Source organism: Brassica napus, chromosome A10 (assembly GCF_020379485.1).
Source record: "Brassica napus cultivar Da-Ae chromosome A10, Da-Ae, whole genome shotgun sequence".
NCBI classification, from domain to species: Eukaryota; Viridiplantae; Streptophyta; class Magnoliopsida; order Brassicales; family Brassicaceae; genus Brassica; species Brassica napus.
The window spans coordinates 866,001-885,866 of NC_063443.1; the positions used below are offsets into that span (position 1 = coordinate 866,001).

At 37.6% G+C, this 19,866-nt stretch overlaps 5 protein-coding genes across 7 annotated transcripts; 2 read left to right on the forward strand and 3 right to left on the reverse strand.

The window, feature by feature from the left end:
• The first annotated feature begins 685 nt into the window (after positions 1 to 685).
• On the forward strand, positions 686 to 3,853 carry LOC111213490 (cullin-1-like). The gene is made up of 10 exons (XM_022715250.2): positions 686 to 778; positions 996 to 1,238; positions 1,315 to 1,548; positions 1,629 to 2,396; positions 2,457 to 2,512; positions 2,589 to 2,712; positions 2,789 to 3,088; positions 3,158 to 3,376; positions 3,457 to 3,630; positions 3,713 to 3,853. The coding sequence occupies exons 2-10, from the start codon at positions 999 to 1,001 to the stop codon at positions 3,812 to 3,814; spliced, it is 2,217 nt and encodes a 738-aa protein (XP_022570971.1). The 5' UTR covers positions 686 to 778; positions 996 to 998; the 3' UTR covers positions 3,815 to 3,853.
• A 65-nt stretch (positions 3,854 to 3,918) lies between these two features.
• On the reverse strand, positions 3,919 to 8,159 carry LOC111213489 (cysteine-tryptophan domain-containing zinc finger protein 7). The gene is made up of 9 exons (XM_048743349.1): positions 8,119 to 8,159; positions 7,968 to 8,040; positions 7,802 to 7,885; positions 7,371 to 7,709; positions 5,696 to 7,282; positions 5,479 to 5,618; positions 5,116 to 5,276; positions 4,769 to 4,929; positions 3,919 to 4,428 (listed from the first exon to the last, which is right to left on the reverse strand). Exons 1-9 carry the CDS (start codon positions 8,157 to 8,159, stop codon positions 4,231 to 4,233), a joined length of 2,784 nt encoding a protein of 927 aa, XP_048599306.1. The 3' UTR covers positions 3,919 to 4,230.
• A 553-nt stretch (positions 8,160 to 8,712) lies between these two features.
• On the reverse strand, positions 8,713 to 12,685 carry LOC106423088 (peroxisome biogenesis protein 6). Its single transcript, XM_048743350.1, is given in 13 exon segments — positions 8,713 to 8,919; positions 9,065 to 9,149; positions 9,229 to 9,372; positions 9,455 to 9,726; positions 9,820 to 9,942; positions 10,039 to 10,197; positions 10,308 to 10,589; positions 10,699 to 10,887; positions 11,024 to 11,207; positions 11,360 to 11,501; positions 11,615 to 11,920; positions 11,923 to 12,262; positions 12,389 to 12,685. Coding segments are annotated over 13 exon segments (2,481 nt in total). The 5' UTR covers positions 12,554 to 12,685; the 3' UTR covers positions 8,713 to 8,829.
• A 971-nt stretch (positions 12,686 to 13,656) lies between these two features.
• LOC106423018 (BTB/POZ domain-containing protein At1g03010) lies at positions 13,657 to 16,849 on the forward strand. 3 transcript variants are annotated; one of them, XM_048743346.1, is made up of 5 exons: positions 13,657 to 13,763; positions 14,227 to 14,293; positions 14,406 to 15,590; positions 15,670 to 15,916; positions 16,380 to 16,849. In XM_048743346.1, exons 1-5 carry the CDS (start codon positions 13,672 to 13,674, stop codon positions 16,679 to 16,681), a joined length of 1,893 nt encoding a protein of 630 aa, XP_048599303.1. In that variant the 5' UTR covers positions 13,657 to 13,671; the 3' UTR covers positions 16,682 to 16,849. The 3 variants fall into 3 exon arrangements, with proteins under 3 accessions (XP_048599303.1, XP_013719256.1, XP_048599302.1); XM_013863802.3 differs by lacking the exon at positions 13,657 to 13,763 and adding an exon at positions 14,037 to 14,140; XM_048743345.1 differs by lacking the exon at positions 13,657 to 13,763 and having other exon boundaries at positions 14,057 to 14,293.
• Positions 16,850 to 17,218: 369 nt separating this feature from the next.
• LOC106423037 (monothiol glutaredoxin-S1) lies at positions 17,219 to 18,065 on the reverse strand. Its single transcript, XM_013863816.3, has one exon. The coding sequence runs from the start codon at positions 17,765 to 17,767 to the stop codon at positions 17,459 to 17,461; it is 309 nt and encodes a 102-aa protein (XP_013719270.1). The 5' UTR covers positions 17,768 to 18,065; the 3' UTR covers positions 17,219 to 17,458.
• Between the last annotated feature and the right edge of the window lie 1,801 nt (positions 18,066 to 19,866).

Genomic DNA, 19,866 nt, shown 5'->3' on the forward strand with positions numbered 1-19,866 from the left:
CTTTACTTTTTTTTTTTTGCAAGTCTTTACATTCTCTCAGTTGTCTTGTACAAAATGCTGGAATTAAACGGATAAAAAAACCTTTAATTCAAGTCACAATTGCTACAAAGCCAGAGAGTATTTACCTTTTCCTAAAGATCTCTATACCATGTATATACTATATGCTCAAAGATCCTAACACTATACACTTGAGAAGTGAAATAAGTTTACATATAAGGATTGCCATGAAGCTTGTAACCTGCAACATTTAATAAATTCCATATTCCTCTCACATTAGTGTAAAGAAGAATAATCATATAAACCAAATTCATAAATGTGACATCATGCATGTCATATGATATTATCAGAATCAAAATTAATATCTGACATTAATTATCTCCATCTATAAACCTGTAAATATCAATATCTCACCTAGCTTTTTAGCTTCTGCCGCACGCTTCCAATTAGGGAATAGGTTGAAGTGAACACCTTCTTTAAGCAGTACATCGGAAGACGAGCTCATTGATTACCCAATAAAATTTATAATATATATACAGTAAGTTATTATATATAATTATATATAATTCAAAAGAGAGGAATATTTTGCTTTTGCTTTCGTGCGACTCAAGTGATGAATACGGTTTATGTATTTTTTTAAAAGATATATAAAAAGAAATTGACGATTCAAGTTATTCACCGCTTCACAGCTTCTTGGACCCTATAAATACACACAGTCACTTTCTCAGTCTTCACAGCTCTCTCAAACCCCGCTGGAATCCGATTCGATACGAATCTTCAGGTACGTCAAGATTTTGATCATTAGGGTTTTACTCTTTGATCCATGCACCTTTCTTGAGTCTTACGTTTTACGCTCACGATTCCGATCTCGTAGTTTACGACGGTTTCTCGATCGCTTCTTTGCTTAGGGTTTGCGTTACTGTAACCTGTCGTCGTTGAGTTAGGGTTTGATTACCGATGCTAAAGATTCTCCTCCTTCTCTGTTACTTTCATCGCAGAAAATGTATCGCGAGACGATCATCGACTTTGAGCAAGGATGCAAGTGCTTGGAAGCTGGTGTTTCGGAGCTGAAAAGGATTCTTGAAGAAGAGACTACGTCTGAGACACTGATTGATCCGAAACAATACTTAGAGCTGTACACAACAATCTACAACATGTGCATCCAGAAACACCCTCACGATTACTCTCAGAGGCTTTATAATAAGTACCGCGACATCGTCGAACACTACGCCAAGAAAACGGTATTGAGTTTTTTGACTTCTCTCTCTCTGTAATGTTTTGAGAAAACAGTTTAATAATATGTGTGTGTGTGGTTAGGTGTTGCCTAGTATTCAGCAGAAGCATGATGAGTACTTGCTGAGAGAGCTTTCTCGTAGGTGGGGTCATTACAAAGTGTTCGTTAAGTGGCTATCCCACTTCTTCAACTATCTTGAACGTTTCTTCATTTCACAAAGAAACCAGCCGCCACTTCTTGAAGTTGCCATGAAGTCCTTCCGCGACCGTGTTTACCTTGAGGTGCAAGTCAGTGCCAAAGATGTTGTTATAGCACTGGTAAGCATATTTATATAATAGAATCTGTGATGACCTTAGTCTTGAGTAGTTCTGATTCTGCCTGGTTTGTATTTTAACAGATTCATAAAGAACGTGAGGGGGAACAGATTGATAGAGAACTACTGAAAAATGTATTAGACGTCTTTGTTCAGAGTGGGATGGGAACTATTGAAAGGTATAAAGAGGATCTTGAGATGTTTTTGCTTGAAGAAACAGAATCTTACTACGCACGCAAGGCCTCAAGCTGGATCCAGGAGTGTTCTTGCCCTGAGTACATGATAAAGTCTGAGGAGTCTTTGAAGAAGGAGAAGGAGAGAGTCACACACTACCTTCATTCAAGCACTGAGTCCAAGCTAGTTGAGATTGTGCAGGATATATTGTTGGTTTCGGTTGAAAAGCATCTTCTAGAGAAAGAGCACTCAGGCTGCAGTGCATTGCTGAGAGATGACAAGATTGATGATCTCTCCAGGATGTACATGCTTTATCATCCGATTCCCAAAGGTTTGGAACCTGTTGCAGACGCCTTCAGGGTTCATGTTACTAGAGAGGGGAATGCACTTATCAAACAAGCTCAAGACGCAGCTGCTAATGGTAGCTTTGTGGAGGCACAGTTGCTTGTGGGAAAGATAATCGACTTGCACGAGAAGTACATGGTCTATGTCATGGGCTGTTTCAAGAACCACGCATTCTTCCATAAGGCGTTGAAAGAAGCTTTTGAAGTCTTCTGTAACAAGAAAGTGGGTGGAAGCTATGGTCCAGAGTTACTTGCAAACTTTTGTGACAGTCTCTTCAAGAAGTCAGGGAATGACAAGCTGAGTGATGAAGCTATGGAGGCTACTATTGACAATGTAAATCTCACTTCTTAAATTTCATTTATTATTGGCTTGATGCTAATAGTTCTTTTACAGGTGATTAAGCTGCTTGATTATATAAGTGACAAGGACATATTCGCCGAGTTTTATAGGTAACACACATCTCTGCCTCCTATCTTTATTTGTATCTTATTGCTCACGCTAAGAGATCCATATGGTTGTTTGCAGGAAGAAGCTAGCACGTAGGCTCTTGTTCGATCATCACAAGGTTAATAAGGAGCATGAAACAAGTATGATTACAAAGCTCAAAAGACAACAGGGTGGCCAGTATACTTCTAAGATGGAGGGCATGGTTCGTTACAAATGATTTTTCTATATTCCCTTGCTTGTTTAATTAGTAGTGTAACCTTTTTGTACATTGTCTATAGGTAACAGATATGCAACTGGCAAAAGAATTTCAAAAGGGCTTCAAGGGAAGCTTAACCAAAAAGCCAGGTGGAATTGATTTGGCAGTCACTGTTCTCACCACAATTCATTGGCCGAGTTACAAAAAATCCACCGACCTCAATCTACCACGTGAAATGGTCCAGTGTGTTGAAGCTTTCAACTCTTATTATCAATCGATAACCACTGCGAGGAAGCTCAGCTGGATTTATTCTCTGGGAACATGTCATGTTATTGGGAGTTTCGATCCTAAACCAATCGAGTTGGTCCTTTCTACCTACCAGGTATACACATATATATATATATATCCTTTTGTTTTGGTTTATGTTTTGATTTATCTGTTTTTCTTTCAGGCTGTTGTGCTATGTCTTTTCAACGACACAGAAAGACTAACCTGCCAGGAGATCATTGAACAACTAAACCTCAGCCATGAAGATCTTGTAAGGGTGCTTATATCCCTCTCATGCGCAAAGTACAGGATTCTTAACAAGGAACCAGCCTCAAAGAGCATCGCTACAACGGATGTTTTCGAGTTCAACTCCAAGTTCACCGATACAATGCGGAGAATCAAGGTATAACAAGAGCTATTATTGCCGGATCAAGAAGAAAAGATTGTAATGATTGTTTTGTTTTCCTTGTGTTTGTGAAACAGGTCTCTATTCCTCCACCTTCAATGGAAGAACGGGAGAAAGTAGTTGAAGATGTTGATCGAGATAGACGCTATGCGATTGATGCTTGTATTGTGAGGATCATGAAGAGCAGGAAAGTGTTGCCCCATCAACAGTTGGTCGCTCAATGTGCTGAGCAGCTTAGCCGAATGTTCAAGGTTACAAACAAGTATAGTCACGTTGGTTTTCATATTTGGAGATTAAGAACATTTTCTGAATGGTTGTTGTGTTTGTTTGCAGCCTGATATAAAGATGATCAAGAAACGGATTGAGGATTTGATGGCGAGAGATTACTTGGAGAGGGATGCAGAAGATCACCACATTTTCAAATATGTGGCTTAGTTCAGAGTACCTTCCAGAGAGCAGCGAAGGTGTTATGGTTTTCAATTTTTTGTTAAGTCTTTACATTCTCTCAATTGTCTTGTATAAAATGCTGGATTGAAACGAATAGAAAAAAACCCTTTGATTCAAGAAACAATTGCTAAAAAGCCAGAGTAATTTTCCTTCCAGTCATTTTGAAGACTATCATTAACCCTTTCCTAAAGTTGTCTTACACTATGTATATACTATACGCTACAACACTCAAAGGTCCCAACACTATACACTTTAGAAGTGAAATAAGTTTATACAGTCTTCAATTATCCAAGCAAAACTCAACGGTCAGCTTCCCCCTTGTCTTCTCTGCAGTGACTCACTGCCAGTGAGTATGGTCTGTGGTGATAAACTTAACTTTTACATGGTAGGATCATAATTCATTATCACATGTTTATGGATTCCATTGCAAGCCTCACCACACGCAACAGTTTCTCCATGTCCTGAAAATCGAAATCAAGAGCCCTTTTGATGGATGCTATGCCATTACTACTGTATCGAGTGCCAGACGATATTCCCTTTGCAATTGCAAACGCTGTCTGTGCTTTTCTTGATGCGTCCATAGCATAGCTTACGTTTTGTGACTGCAAGAGCATAATATAACATGTATATAAGAATCATTCATTAACGCAACTGAACACTCATGCATCTGATGATGATGTTTACACACACACAACACTACTCTTTTATGAAGATGGTATTGAATATGACGCTATATTTGAAGATGATTCCAGTTCATGTTGCTCAAGTCTCAGTCAAGCAACCATCTTAACTACTTACTAACTTCCTGTTGAAATTCCCAGATACGGAAATGAAAAGATTTAGTAGTTTAAACTTTAGGCTATAGAGTAGCTAAATGGTTCTGTAAAGCCAAACATAACTGAACTAGAGCAGCAAAATGGTGTTCTGTAAAGCTATACTTACAAATGACAAAAGCTGTGAAAGAGAGAAGTTGTTTCCTGAAGAGAGAACATGATTTCCGGTTACTCTAGGAGATGACCTCACAGTGTTGGACAAGGCAGCCTTCTCTGCTGCCAATGTCTGGTTTGGATTTTCACCATCAGAAGCAAAGGATGGAGATCCACCTGTTTGAAACCCCCAACAACATGGAAAGTAATTCATCAGAATCATGCTCACAAGAAAATATGAACCAACATACTAAATACATTGAAGGCCATTTGTTTTAAATACATTCATTCAAGAGATTTTCAAAATTATGATAAATTTTCCCAGACCGAAACATTTTAAAATATAGCTCTTTATCAAAATACCTGAAGGAATCTCTTGCAGAGCTGCTTGCAACTCAGACCGGTATCTGTTTATGTTTCCATGGGAGGAATAAGTTATCCTCAGATATGCTACTTCCATACATTTATAAGCAAGAGCAGCTGCCCCCATATCTTTATTTTTCTCATATTCATGAGCACAGAACCTGTTAACATAACATGAAGATATACGGTTCAAAAGAACATTTTCACATCTTGACATGCTAGAAATATCTCTAAGCCACAACTCAGAAGCTCAGCAAAAATGAGAGGGCAACATGAACAACTACCAACACAGTGAAAGGCCTCTTCTAGGCAGTAAAATAGTAGAAAGTCACAAAGTCAGATCTTGCTGAATGCCAAACTTACTCGCAAAGTTTTGATGTGCTGCCATAAATATCATTGGATCTGGCAATGCTACCAGAGGACTCCAAAAGAGAAGCACCATGAAGAAATTTAAGCGCGGCCTGAAAGTAAACACTAGTGCTCTCTTGATTGGACACAACATTCTGCAAAAGGTTACTGTCAATGTTAAGCCACATCAAACATAACCACTGCAACATTTTGCCATGAATATACGCCAAACCTTAAGACGATCAGCCATGTGTTTCAAATCTGTAGCCTCTTTGATTGAGTTGGAGGCAGTCTGACACGTGGATTCCTTTTTCAAAGGGCTTGAGCCAACATCATCATCCTTATGCGTACTTCCATTCTGCTTTTGGTTTAGTGAACTGTGATTATCATTTCTCATCATCTGTTCCTTTGTATTTGATATCTCAGTGCCGTGCCCCAAGACTTCAACTGGTGGAGATGGTTTATTCTTTACTTTCTCAGCTGTCACTTCCAAGTGGTTGCTCTTCCCACGAATAGTTTTTGCTTTGTCAGAGTTCTGTGGAGAATGAAAATGACTACCATTTGTATCTAGCTTAGTATCAGGATCTTGATATTCCTTTGAGCCTTCTTTATTACTCTCCCTAGACACTTTTCTAGTAGGTATTTTCTTGCTTCTACTTTCTTTTGTCTTTACTTCAACAGCAGTGTCTTTGGAACTTTGTGCACCCTCCTTTGTTGTCCCTGGGTTATCCATAGTGCTATAACCTTGACCATCTCGGCATCTTTTTAACGCATCACCAGCACTAAAGTCAATGTCATGGTGTTCATCCCCTTCTGAGTTTCTTCCTGGTTTAGGCTCAAGTGGGTCTAAGGCTGAAGGGGCTGGTGTGTCAACTAGCGAACCTTTGACTTCATGGACATTAGTTTTGATAATTTCAGAGCTCAAATCCTTACATAATAAACTTGGAGACGACGCCCTAATAGGTAGGTGAGAAGCACTATCTCTACCATTTTCCTGACTACTTCCTCTGTCCTTATCACAACTTGAACCCTTAAGCCTCTTTTTCTTTCTAACTTTCTCTACAGCTGACTCCATTGCTGCAGCTTCTCTAAGTCTCATACAATCTCCACTTGCTTTATTTTCCTCCTGTTTCCTCTTTCTGTCTTCATGTCCATCATGCGAGGAAGCCTTGGCAATATCCTTCAGTTTATGGGCTGAGGCTTGAGTAATCATAGTTTTATTAACGCCGTCCAGAGTTTTGTTGGATCCAGGTTGATCTACAGAAGAGAAACGTGATTTTCCAGTCTTTGGTTTCTTACAAGTCCCAGAAAGTTCTCTTTCAGATCCCACTCCCAAAGGAAGATGCTTACATGCCTCTTCATCACTTTGAACACTGTCTAAACTCTCCTTCAATGCATTTTCTTCTGAAAGCTTTTCTTTCTTAGCTTCAATAACCAGGCTACTTTGTTCTTGTTCTTTTGATTCTCCTGAATCACCAACGAGTCCTTCACACACATCTTCGGATCCTCCAATATCTTCTTGATATTTATCTACTACAGCCGTATTACTTATATTTACAGCAGTGTCCTTGCCTCTCAAACTATTCCTGCTAGAACCTTTTTGTGACTTATGTGCTTCAGGCAGCTCTGACTTCAATATCTGGTCTTCATTCCTTGTCTCACTCTTACTAACCTTTTCCAGTTCAGGCTTTGAGTCTGACTTGTTGACAGAAACATATCCAGAATCTGTTATGATCTTTTCTTTCTTTCCCAACTGAATGAGATCATCAGAGAGAGGTGATAAAAGCTGATCTTTATGCAAAGGGAACGACACGATAGCCTACACACAAACAAAACTCTTCTTCATCATTCTTCAACCATTCATGGAGAGAACAGAGAAACAGAAAAAGGTAAAAAAAATATTTTACCATAAGAATTTTAGTGGGCGAATCATGAATCCCATTAAGTAACCCTTCTTCACCTTCTGAAGTTGATGGTGGCGTATTGAAGCCTTGTTTACTATTATAGGTTGAAACGTTTTTAGGTGAGGAGAGGTCACTTGAACCAACTTTAATACGGAGTCTGAATGTCTTATGATTCAATGGACCAGAAGAAGAAGGTTTAGTGGCAGATTTTGGTTTGCTATCAGATGTCCCTATATTACTTGATTTGACCAAAACATCGGAAGCAGGAGGAGCTTTAGAAGTGGAACCAGATACTGATACTTGAGGAACAGCCGATGAAGCTGAGCATTTAGATCCGCTCACCTATAAAATAGGTTGACCTCTTAATAAAAAAAATGCATTCACTAAATGTCTATCTGAAGATAGAAATATTAGAAGATTGAGTGGCTCCTTACCACCTGGTGTTGACCTTGTGGTGGTGGACTCTTACAAACAGGAGATCTTTGATACATAGACAAAAACGAACCATAGCCACCATACTTTGCACCTATACATATATGAGAGATGGTGTTAAAAGGGAATACCCTCAAAGGCAAGTAAAGCATAAGAAAGGAACATTACCCAAATTCTCAGCAGAAACTCCACCTTCAAAATCTTTCTGAAAATGTCCCAATACATTCTCGAGCTTCTCATCCTTTAAAACAAAAAATCAAAGGGGTTTATGTCTAAGTAGTAGTTGAAAACCAACAAAGAGCTAAGAAGAGGTCATTACAATATAAGAGAGAGCAACATCAGGGTCAACGCAAGAAACATAGGAATGAATGCTATCTTCCTCAAAGTCGCTGTCTTCCATCATCATTTCTTCCTCAATTCCACCAAACCCTATCCCTATTTCGTTTCTCGCAGAGCTGTTGCTCACCGAAATCATCTAAAAATCCAAACTTTATCCGACCCAAATCGCAGAAGCCAAATCTTCCAATCATACGAATTTGGAGCTCACCTGAAGAATCTGGAGATGCAGAAAAAGAAAAACTTGCAAAGATGGAAACGAGATTCCTCAATTTGGTTTCAGAAATTCAAAATTTGAGTTTTCAGATTCCTCCTCCTCATTCTCTCTTTGTCGCTATTTTCTCCAACAAACTAAAAAAAAAAGAAGAAGAGAATTTACTCAAAAACACAAATAATTCATCAAAAACGAGTTCGGACCAGCTTGCACAAACAAAGCAAACTTCCATGTGACGTGATGATGTCAGCGTTTAAAAAGTTGGTTCTTTCCGACCAACTATATAATTAGGATTTGTCTTAATAATCTCCTTGTGAAAAGGATATGCTGTCTACAACAAATTTGGAACCAATTAAGATTCTCTAACCCAAATCAAAAAGGTTTTATTATTGTGCTAATGTCATATGTACATAGAAGGTTTTAGCTCTGTAATCTGTATGCTACTTTTTTTTATTTCGTTGCTACTATTACTGAGGAGTTTTAGCTGGAACGGCCTTCAAATTGGTCACGAAGCGCCTCGTACTTCTTCAGTTCACTTATGGAGAGTGATGGCGATAGCTGATCCATAGCCTACAAACACAAAAGTAACAAGAATGTTTAAAAAAACAGATATTTGTCTGTTGTTGCAATGCAAGAGATTGGATTTTTCAACATTAACGTGTTCAAAACTCAGTTCTCAAGCTCTTTTAGGGTAGATGAGTTAAAAAGGTTGTACCTTTATAAAATCCACATACTCTACAACAACAGAATCTGGATCGTCTTCTGGAAGAGACTCCTCTGAATCTGAGTTCAAGACCTGTAGGAATTTGCCAAGTAAGCAGAGATTGAACATGGTCTCAATAAGATTAGAGGCTTATTTGTAGTGTTAATCTTTCTCACCTTTCTCACCTTTCTCACCAAGCATCGGCACACAGTGCATACATATCAGCCCCGGTGAACGTAGAGGGACACTTCTTTGCTACTGAATAAAGCGATACGTCTTTATCGCTTAGCTTGAATTCCCGAGTTAGTGCTTTTAGGACCCTGTAAAAACAAGGATCAGATGAAATTTTTGTTTTTGTTGCTGGATAAAAACTCAAGTCTTTGATTGTTTAGATGCTGAAACCTTTCTCTGTAAGACGCATCAGCGTTGACTCCGACATAAAGAAGTTTGTCGAATCTGCCAGGTCGTAGAAGAGCTGGATCAATCAGCTCAGGTCTGTTGCTTGCTCCTATAATAAACAGATCCTGTGAAGAATCGCTGAGTCCATCAATCTCTGCAAGCATCTGAGAGACCACTCGATCCATGACTCCTCCTGAATCACCAGAAGCACCTCGAGCTGGAGCAAGTGAATCAAGCTCATCAAAGAAGATCACACACGGCCGTGCTGATCTCGCCTGCCACAACACCAGTTCAATCACTCAAAGAGAGAAATGGGACCAGAGATTCAATACGCTTCTTCTTCAAAGGGAGGAGGAAAGATTCAATACCTTTTCGAATATATCTCGAACATTTTTCTCTGACTCGCCAATATACATGTTGATTAGCTCTGGACCTTTTACGCTCAGGAAATTTAAGGAACACTCTGTCGCCACAGCTTTTGCCAGTAAAGTCTACATATTTAAATAATGAAACGATCAATATAACTGCCAGAAAACAGACATATTAAGGGATGCTAAAAAGTCACCAAGGCAAAACAGCTTACTTACTTTCCCTGTTCCTGGAGGACCATAGAGAAGTACACCAGAACGTTTACGTAGTCCAGATGAGAATAAATCTTTATGCAGGAGAGGTAACTGAACTGTGTCCAAAATCGAAGTCTTCACATCCTCAAGCCCACCAACATCATCCCATTTCACATTTGGAACCTAAGAACGCAAATAAGCCTTTTAAGTTAACAAATATGCAAAGCTGTCTCATAAACAAGAAAGCAAGAATAAAACACCACAGAAAGAAAGAAAAACTGTGGTAATGTTACCTTAGGAGCACCAAGGGCTGATTCATTTCTCTTCTTTGATCGATCCAAAGCTTTAGTGAAATCTTCCTTAGGTATTAATGTCTCGTTGCTCTTATCTAGTTGACTTGACTGGTCTACATCATCTCCAACATGATCACCCGACAGAGAATTCATCTTTTCAGTCTCGGAATCTTTACTGATGAATAAGTTGGCACCAGCATCAGCCACAAGAGCACGCAAGTCCCGAGGTAGGAAACCAGAAGTCTGTCCAACTAATTCTTTCACAAATTCATCTGAGCTGGTCTACAAAAAAAAATGATAGTATCTGTGCATTAAGCTTTGAAGTTATGAACTATAGTTCAAACTTATATCATTGTAAATAGCTTAATTTAAGTGCATTGTACTCGCATACATTAAGGAGCTGAGAAACACCTTGGAGTGACTGAGACAGCATCTCAGATCTCTGTTCGTCATTTAGAGAACCCATCCGTATCTCATGGCTAAAGCAACGCCTGATTGTCGGAGAGAGACCTTCAGTGCTTTCAGCAGATGCGATTAAGAGCACCTGGTGTCCCCTAAACTTCCCAACTTCATCTTCAGACTGCATTAGCAGATTTTCAGATATGGAATCTCTTCTTTACTTGTTACAGCCAATTTTTAAAATCATTACGAGTTGTTTGTGGCCTTAACTACAGCCTTTAGTAAAATGAAGAGTGAACTTAAGTGACAAAACTTACGGAATTGTCATTCGATTCTTCTTCCATGGAACTGTATTCACCATTAGAAACTGGCTCAGTGAGTTCCCTAATAACCGATGCAATCTCAGAGGCCACGCCAACTCGATCCCCCTGTGAGCCATCCTGAGATCCCAGATTTTTGAAAACATCGAAATGGCGGAGCAGAAGTATCGTTGGTGCATACCTGTGACAATGAATACAAAGGCATTGGCCAAGTTGAAGGTATAAACTTCAAAAAAACAAAGTCATCTAATGCAGACATATAGCATGTTCCAACACATAGTACGAATAATGCTTATCCGATAGAAAAGAAGATATTAAAGACTACTGATTTACCTTCGTGCCATATTAAAAGTCTGTGCCAGAACAGTAGACGTCTTCCTTTCAGATGATGATAATAAACTGTGGCAGCTATATTCAACTACATGCAGACCCAACCTCCTAGCTACATAGTTAACAACAGTTCGCTTCCCGCACCCTTGACACAACCATTAGATAGCACATGATTATTTTATATGCAAAAAGCATTAAAAGATATGAATATTGGCTTCCCCCATATCACGGCAGGCCATTTGAAGAAAGAAAATGTACCAGGCAGGCCATGTAGTAAAACAGCAACCCTGAGCTTTGAGGAGAGTGCTGATGGGCAGAGAGGTGGAGAAAGCACCGACGCCAAAACATTTACTGCGTCCTCCTGCAAAGGCATAGGAACCTTTGATCTAGAAACCAGCAAATCCGGTGGAAGACCAGAAGAGACCGTTCCTCCAAGTACAAGAGCGGTTTGGTAGTGACTGACTCGAAGAAATCTCTCATTAGAAGGTTCCATCGCAATAACCTGAGCATGTGAACTATAGTTCAGTAAACTCTGGCCAAAATTAGCTTTTCTCCTGGCACAGGTTCCAACTCCAAACCAATCTTAGAGCCACCCACCGCAGATTCCCCTTCGTCGAATTTAGCAACAAAATACTTCTCCAAGACCTCGTTCCCTCGATGGACGAGGGACTTCAGGCAAGACACGTGCAAGCCGAGATTAAAGGCTAACATCGGAGACAAGTAAGCAACCTCTTGAGATAGTAACTGCTGAGTCATCATCAAATCGTAAGTAGGAAAGACAAGCATTGTATGAAGAGAGTCCAAAACGAGAGAAGCATCATCCAACGTCGTCGTCTTGGGAGGAGGATCAAGTACAACGACTTGCGCAATGCGTTGGATGCTTATGTCGATGTTGTTGATAACAACCTTGCATTATTGAATACTACTCAAATGTCAACATCAAAACTCAATTCAACATATATATACAAACAATAAAGTATCAATCTTTTTCTCTTTATGTAAGTCAGTGAGTGAAGAAAGATAAGGACTTACCAAAGAGCCAGCGTTGATTGAAAGTCTCTTGAGCGATTGAGTCGAGAGTCCGACCAATGCGGAGTCATCGAAAGAATCAAACTTTGAATCGGAAACGTTCTCTCCGCCCCGAGGAGGAAGAGGATCAGGTGATGCTGAGAAGATGACGCGCCAACATATTTGCATTTTGAGTCCAAATCTTTTGTTAAAATTACATTTTCGACACTTATTAATATACTCCGGTTCAGAAACAACCCTTTTTCTCTGTAATTTAGTAATTAGCCACTAATTTCTTATTAGTCAACCTTTACACAATCAAACTCTCTATCCATCATATAGTATCATAATTACCATAAATATAAAATGATAGGTTTTGAGGGGCTCAAGAATGTTTATGTAACATCATTACATAAACAGCCTTAAAGCTAAGTGTAAATCTCATTAGGTGTAATCACTAGGAATCACTACAGCTTTCTATTTCTTTATTTGACCAAAGCAAGAAAGCCCCTAAGTTTTTTTGGACCACACATAAACAAGTACATATTCAAAATATTATAAGCATGGAGTGAGCTTAAAGCTTGGTCTCAATATAATTCACATGCAGGTACATCATTCTAGTTAGATTTATATATCATTCTAGATAGATTTATATACGAAAAAATGAATTATAAAATACACATGCTTATAAAAATTCACATGCAAATACATCATTCTATACTTAGATTTATATACAAAAATTGCAATATAAAATCCAACATGGAATATTAGTAGACAAATAGTAATCTTGACTATTGTTGTTAGAAATGTTTCAATATACTTTATCTAAAACCTCCAAGAATATTATTTTTCTAGATGTCAATACTTGGCTATTGTTTGTAGGTGTGTATAAAATACAGAACCTTTTATTAGCAGAGAGTGCCAAATGAAAATTAGTTGCTTAACTGAAAGAATTGAGCAAACAAGAGTACTGGACATAATCATGAAACTTGAAGTAATCATTATGATTACCATAGGATCAACAAGAAGAAAAAATAGACACCTTAAGCCCATAATAATGAGACTGAAATGCCTCAAAGGACAACAGCTATTAATGTATGTACATGCATTTTGTTATTCACTAACTTAATTTCATCTATGATAATAATGAACTCAGCTTTACACGTAATTTAACAGATTAATTTAACCTAAGTTATCAAAACTCTTTTCTGTACCTTTTAGCATCATTAACTACGTACATTCACTGCAATTACAACCGCAAGAGCTCTTCTTCTTCTTCTTCTTCTTCTTCTGCTGTGAGGAGAGAGATGGGACTTGTTACGGTCGGAGAACTGAAGCCAACTTTCACAGGAAAGAGAGGGTTTCGTCTGAATTCGAGCATCAGACATGCTTCTGAGTGGTAACATATATATGTACTCTGTTTCAAAAACATTTTCACTAAAATGGTTCTTGTTTTGTCTGCATTCACATCACAAGCATCAAGTCATTTATTGTGTATAGTCTTTTACTGTTCATCAAAACCAATAATTTCTCACATCTTACTTTTGTATTGTGTGGAACATATATGTACATCAACACTTCATCTGGTTCTGTCTTTATTTGAAAAGTTTGATGTTGACACAACCTTTTTTACATGTCCCATTTGAATCTACAAATGTCTTAATAACCAGGAAAAAATATACACTATTTTAGATGATAGTTTTACTGTTTCCTTATCCTATAATCTTTAGCGTTGGGAGTCATGGAATACAGAAGCAGTTCTTATATGATCATCAAGTTCAACTCCATACACATCTTTTTTACTTCATTATTCAGAAATCATTTTTATTGAAATTAATGAGTTTGTTTATATGTTCTTGCAGGCCTATATCTGATGTCTCTAGTGATCTTACAGTTCAAGTTGGATCTTCAAGTTTCTGTCTTCATAAGGTAAAAAACAAAAAAAAAAACAAAAACACAAGAACCTTAAAAGTTAAAACAGAGAATCCTCTGTTCTTGAGTTGTATTGAAGTTGCTTGTTTGTTGTTTTGATAATCTCCAGTTTCCTCTTGTGTCTCGAAGTGGAAAGATCCGGAAGCTTCTCACGGATTCAAAAACCTTTAGCATCTCTCTCCCAAGTGTTCCTGGAGGAGCCGAGGCCTTTGAGCTCGCAGCTAAGTTCTGCTACGGAATCAACATTGAGATCAACCTTCTCAACGTAGCTAAGCTTCGTTGCGCATCTCATTACCTAGAGATGACTGAGGAGTTCTCAGAGGAGAATCTCGCTATCAAAACAGAACACTTCTTCAAAGAAACGATCCTCCCAAGCATCTCCAACTCCATCCTCGCTCTACATCACTGTGAAGCCCTTGTCCCAGTCTCCGAGGATCTCAACTTGGTGAACCGTTTAGTCATAGCTATCGCCAACAACGCCTGCAAAGAACAGCTCACCTCGGGTCTACTAAAGCTAGATTACACGTTTTCGGGTGCCAACATCGAACCGGAGACTCCGTTAGACTGGTGGGGGAAGTCGCTAGCTGTTTTGAATCTTGACTTCTTCCAGAGAGTTGTCTCTGCGGTTAAGTCTAAAGGGCTTAGACAAGACGTGATCAGCAAGATACTGATCAGTTACACGAACAAGTCTCTTCAAGGGCTAATCATTCGCGATCCAAAGCTTGATAAAGAAAGGGTTATCGATTTGGAATCAAAGAAGAAACAAAGAATGATTGTAGAAACAATCGTTAGGTTACTTCCTACGCAAGGAAGAAGAAGCTCTGTTCCGATGGCGTTTCTCTCAAGTCTTCTCAAAATGGTCATCGCTACATCATCAGGACCATGCAGATCAGAGTTAGAACGAAGGATAGGTCTTCAGCTAGACCAAGCCATCCTCGAAGATGTCTTGATTCCGACAAATCTCAACGGAAACAACAACACGATGTACGACACTGATTCGATCTTGAGAATCTTCTCTATATTCTTAAACCTAGACGAAGAAGACGACGATGAAGAGCAAGATCAACATCATCGTAACCGTTTTGGAGACGAAACAGAGATGATTTACGATTTCGACTCTCCAAAGCAGAGCTCCATCTTGAAAGTATCGAAGCTAATGGATAACTACTTAGCAGAGATAGCTTTGGACCCGAACCTAACGACTTCAAAGTTCATTGCCTTAGCAGAGCTCTTACCAGATCATGCACGTATCATCAGTGATGGACTATATCGAGCCGTTGACATCTATCTCAAAGTATAAAACACTCATTTGAATCTTTCTATCAGTTTATGAAATTTTCCAAACTCATTTATTGTTTTTTTTTGGTGGTAAGGTTCATCCGAATATAAAGGATTCAGAGCGTTATCGTTTATGTAAGACGATAGATTCGCAGAAACTATCACAAGAAGCTTGTAGCCATGCAGCGCAGAACGAGAGGCTGCCTGTGCAAATGGCGGTGCAGGTGTTGTACTTTGAGCAGATTAGACTCAGAAATGCTATGAGCAGCAGCATTGGTTCTACTCAGTTTCTGTTCAGTGGTAACTGTCATCAGTTTCCTCAACGAGCAGGAAGTGGAGCAGGTAATTTTACTCCCCTCTTGATGTGTATAATTCATGGTTCAGTCTTGGGCCTAGGCGACAAATCGGTCCTAACTGAAACAATTTTTATAAAATCTGATTTATCGTTTCGAATCGGTTTAATATATTCTAAATCGATTTAGATCATATTCTAAATCGATTTAAACTGATCTATTTTAGATCTGTTAAATTAAGCAATAGTGTTCGTGCAAATTCACAAAATTGTCAATTTTTTATTTTTATATCTAATTAATATAATTCATCAAAATAATTTTATAATTAAAATAATTTTTTTTATATAAATAAAATAAATCAATAATTCATTCACGTATAGGTCTAGCCTCTAGGCTAGGCTGCCATAATATACCTCTGCAAAACGCCTTTTTTGAACATTGGTATAATCTAAATGTTGCAACTAACTGAAACGTTTTTATAATATTTTGGTTTCGTTGGCTTGGAACGCAAGGAAGTGGAGCGATATCTCCAAGAGATAACTATGCGTCGGTGAGAAGAGAAAACAGAGAGCTAAAGCTTGAAGTTGCGAGGATGAGGATGAGATTAACGGATCTAGAGAAAGATCACATCTCTATTAAACAAGAGCTTGTTAAATCCAATCCAGGGACTAAGCTTTTCAAGTCATTTGCTAAAAAAATAAGCAAACTCAATTCTCTTTTCAGCTTCAGTAGTCTTAAACCTTCGTTGAGCGCAAAGGCAAGTACTGATAGCCGTTTCTTGTTTCAGAGAAAAAGACGCCACTCGGTTTCTTGATTAAGACATACAATCATCTTATTATTTCAATATTTTTATTCACTCTCTATAGTGAATATGATTTTTTTTTTTCCTTCGGGAGTTTGAGTTGTGATTGCGTGTGTATGTATAGTTTATATTATACTTGTGTTTATGAAATGTGAGCGATGCTGTTAATTTGGTCCGGTCCTTGCTATTTGCTTGTATAAAATGTGATTAGGAGGATAACTCGATTTTGTGAGCTTATGACCAAGTCATCAACCACTATATCACAGTTTGTTTTCAATGATTCTGTATTTTACTTAAATCTTGAGATGAATCAGTAGTATATTTATGTGAAGTACTACCTAGTATATGGAACATAACTTATTGTTTTTCTTTAATAATACTAGTAGCTAGGGTATGTATATTATATTAGAACTTTTTGACCAAATTAGAAGTTTATTCAACCAGATATCTGAAGACCTTAGCACATCCTAGTTATAAAAGTTGCACAAAGCACAAAGCATACTTATCGTAATAAAGTAATAAACCGATCGATACCATTTAACTATAATGTACTCGAGTAAATATTTATTACGCAAATACAATTTTACTTCTTAACAACTGCGATTGCATTCAAAACACAAGCGAAGTTGAATCAAATCGCTATTTTTTATTTTGTTTCTCTTGTATTCAGATTGACGCTAAATAGTTTTCTTGTAATTACTATATATATTATGCTTCAAACGCTGATCACACGCTATACTAAAAACATATAAGTATAAACATTACGCGCTTAGTTACGATTAAGGCCACTTAAATCCATATGGCACCAGCTCTTCTGAGCAACGAACCTAGCTGGTTCCTGACTTGAAGAGACATAAGCTGACTTGCACCACCTGTGAGCTGTTGTCCTATAAAGACAGCTGGCACGGTCGGTTTGCATCCAAGCTCGACCAGTGCTCGTTCGATCTCCGGTCCATTAGACATCTCATCTAGTTCATATACCGTTGAATTCGCACCGTAGCCAGATATTAGTGACTTGATAGTGTGGCTCATACAGCATGAAGTTTTGCTGAATATCACCACTGGCTTGTCTTCTAGCAAATTTGAGATCTTCTCCATTGATGATATATGAATGTTTGTGTGCGTTTAAGTGTATTAATGTAAGCAGTTTTCTGTGTATTGGTGTAAGTAATGGGGAGATATGGTTTGAGTATGGTAAGGAAAGTCATTGGGTATATATAGATGATCTTTATTTCCGGGAAGCCCTTTTATTTTACTTGATATGCTCGTTGAAACCCTACATTGTTTTCAACTAATGCTTTATACTTCTGATTTTGTTCAGATTGATACCTAATCTAATCTTCATATTCTCCACATCAACACACAAACGTATCCATCCATATGATATGAGATCAAATTCAAATTACCATTTGTCTATAGTAAAAAAAGAATCAGATTGAAGCCAGATATGTATAGTTCTGTGACTATATATGTTAATTCTTAATTGTTATAGGGAGTTGGTTTAGTGTTACAAAAAAAAAAAAAAAGTGTTACAAAAAAAATATAGGGAGTTGGTTTCAATCTTCTTACAAAGATATATTTCTGAAAGATTTAAAGCACATTCATGCATGTTTATATGTGAATAACTTAGCATTATTCAAAAAAAAATTCGTCGGCTGATACAGTTTGATTTTGTTTGTCTTCACTATCACACTATATAATAAAACACATGCCGTTGTAAAATGAAACTTTAGGGTTTTTAGGAAGCTTTCCGATTTTTTTGGACTATAATGCAAAAACATATTATTGAAATGACAGAACGATGGAAAAGGTTGAAGAACATTGGAGAGCTATTCCGAAAAAGAACCACAATCAACAAATATTCTATCTCGTTTTCGATTTTCAAGAAATTTATATTAATTATTAAAAGAAAGAATCTCAAATACATGGTAAATGGAATTATACTAGCAAGACCACGAAAGAGCCAGTGTCGTTTAAGCCGTACATGATGGAGAAGATCACGAGAGGAAGATGCTACCTCTGTACGTTTGGATTATTCGATCGAACAAGAAAGGAGAAAATAATATATGATTACTGAATACTCATCGACATTTTTGCCCTAGCTCCTAAGCTTGACTACAACTACATACATTATTCATACGATATTATATCTTACTGTAAGATTAAGTAAACGTTGATGTCGGACACCCAGAGAATTAATCAATTATTTTTCCTTCATTGCACGTGTTTTCATTTAGTTTTGTGTAATCAACTATTTCACAGTTTCACCGTTCCACTATATGAATCACAAGATCCACAACTTATTTTCTTTTGCGTATTATAAAAGGAAAATGATTCATATGCTTGCTTCAAGTTGATGTATTTTAATATTCTATCTTTCACATGATCACATCTCCATATGAACTTTGCCCTAATAATGGTTTGGTTCATCACTACGTATCTGTATTTTAAATTATTAGACTTTGTACGATCATCTAACGTATGAGGACTTCAAATTGCCTACTTATTATACTTTCAGTAATGAAAACGATCTAAATCGAGATTAATTTTTTTTCCTCTTCCAATAATCAAATATATTTTTGTTTTCATTCATCAACAGAAATATGCCGAAAGAGAAACTGAAAATAGTCAGCCCCATGGGCGAACCTACATAGGCCAGCATGGGTGCAGCTTCCCCCACTAAAAGTTTTTTTTTTTTTTTTTTTTTTTGTAACACCATATTTCATTCAAATAGAAACTTAAACTCCAATGTTTATGGGAGCCATTACACATGCTTAGAAATAAATTTATTTATACTGAAAGTCAATGAATATTTTGTAGCTAGGTTGGTTAAAGCCCACTAGTTGCCCCCACTTAACCAAGGATCGACTCTTCCCCAATCCCTTTACACAGTTATTTATGTTATTTTGCTATTTTTATTTTCTTGCCTCCATTCAAAATATTTTCTAGATCCGCCACTGGTCAGCCCTAACAGATATCATTCGGTGATACAAACTACAAAGATATAACACGTATATTACCAAGAACATATTCGATATGGAAGAAGAGATTAGACATGGACCCAACTTGCTTTTCATTTTCTCATAGATTTTCTGAAATGTAAGTCTATTTTAATTTATTCCAATACTAAAATACTAGGATAAGATCTGCGCCTTGCGCGGGATTAAGTTATTATTTTTATTATATTTTAGAGAATG

Bases quoted from the DNA above. Each gene is read 5' to 3' on its own strand.
- LOC111213490 (XM_022715250.2), top strand. From the start codon at position 999: ATGTATCGCGAGACGATCATCGACTTTGAGCAAGGATGCAAGTGCTTG. The intron at 1,239-1,314 runs GTATTGAGTTTT...GTGTGTGGTTAG, and splicing joins AACACTACGCCAAGAAAACG to GTGTTGCCTAGTATTCAGCA. The intron at 2,713-2,788 runs GTTCGTTACAAA...CATTGTCTATAG, and splicing joins CTTCTAAGATGGAGGGCATG to GTAACAGATATGCAACTGGC.
- LOC111213489 (XM_048743349.1), bottom strand. From the start codon at position 8,159: ATGTTTCTTGCGTTGACCCTGATGTTGCTCTCTCTTATATT. The intron at 7,886-7,967 runs GTAATGTTCCTT...ATAGGTGCAAAG, and splicing joins AGTTTCTGCTGAGAATTTGG to TATGGTGGCTATGGTTCGTT. The intron at 4,930-5,115 runs GTATTTTGATAA...GGTTTCAAACAG, and splicing joins TCTGCAAGAGATTCCTTCAG to GTGGATCTCCATCCTTTGCT.
- LOC106423018 (XM_048743345.1), top strand. From the start codon at position 14,057: ATGATAGTTTTACTGTTTCCTTATCCTATAATCTTTAGCGTTGGGAGT. The intron at 14,294-14,405 runs GTAAAAAACAAA...GATAATCTCCAG, and splicing joins CAAGTTTCTGTCTTCATAAG to TTTCCTCTTGTGTCTCGAAG. The intron at 15,917-16,379 runs GTAATTTTACTC...TTGGAACGCAAG, and splicing joins ACGAGCAGGAAGTGGAGCAG to GAAGTGGAGCGATATCTCCA.
- LOC106423037 (XM_013863816.3), bottom strand. From the start codon at position 17,767: ATGGAGAAGATCTCAAATTTGCTAGAAGACAAGCCAGTGGTGATATTC.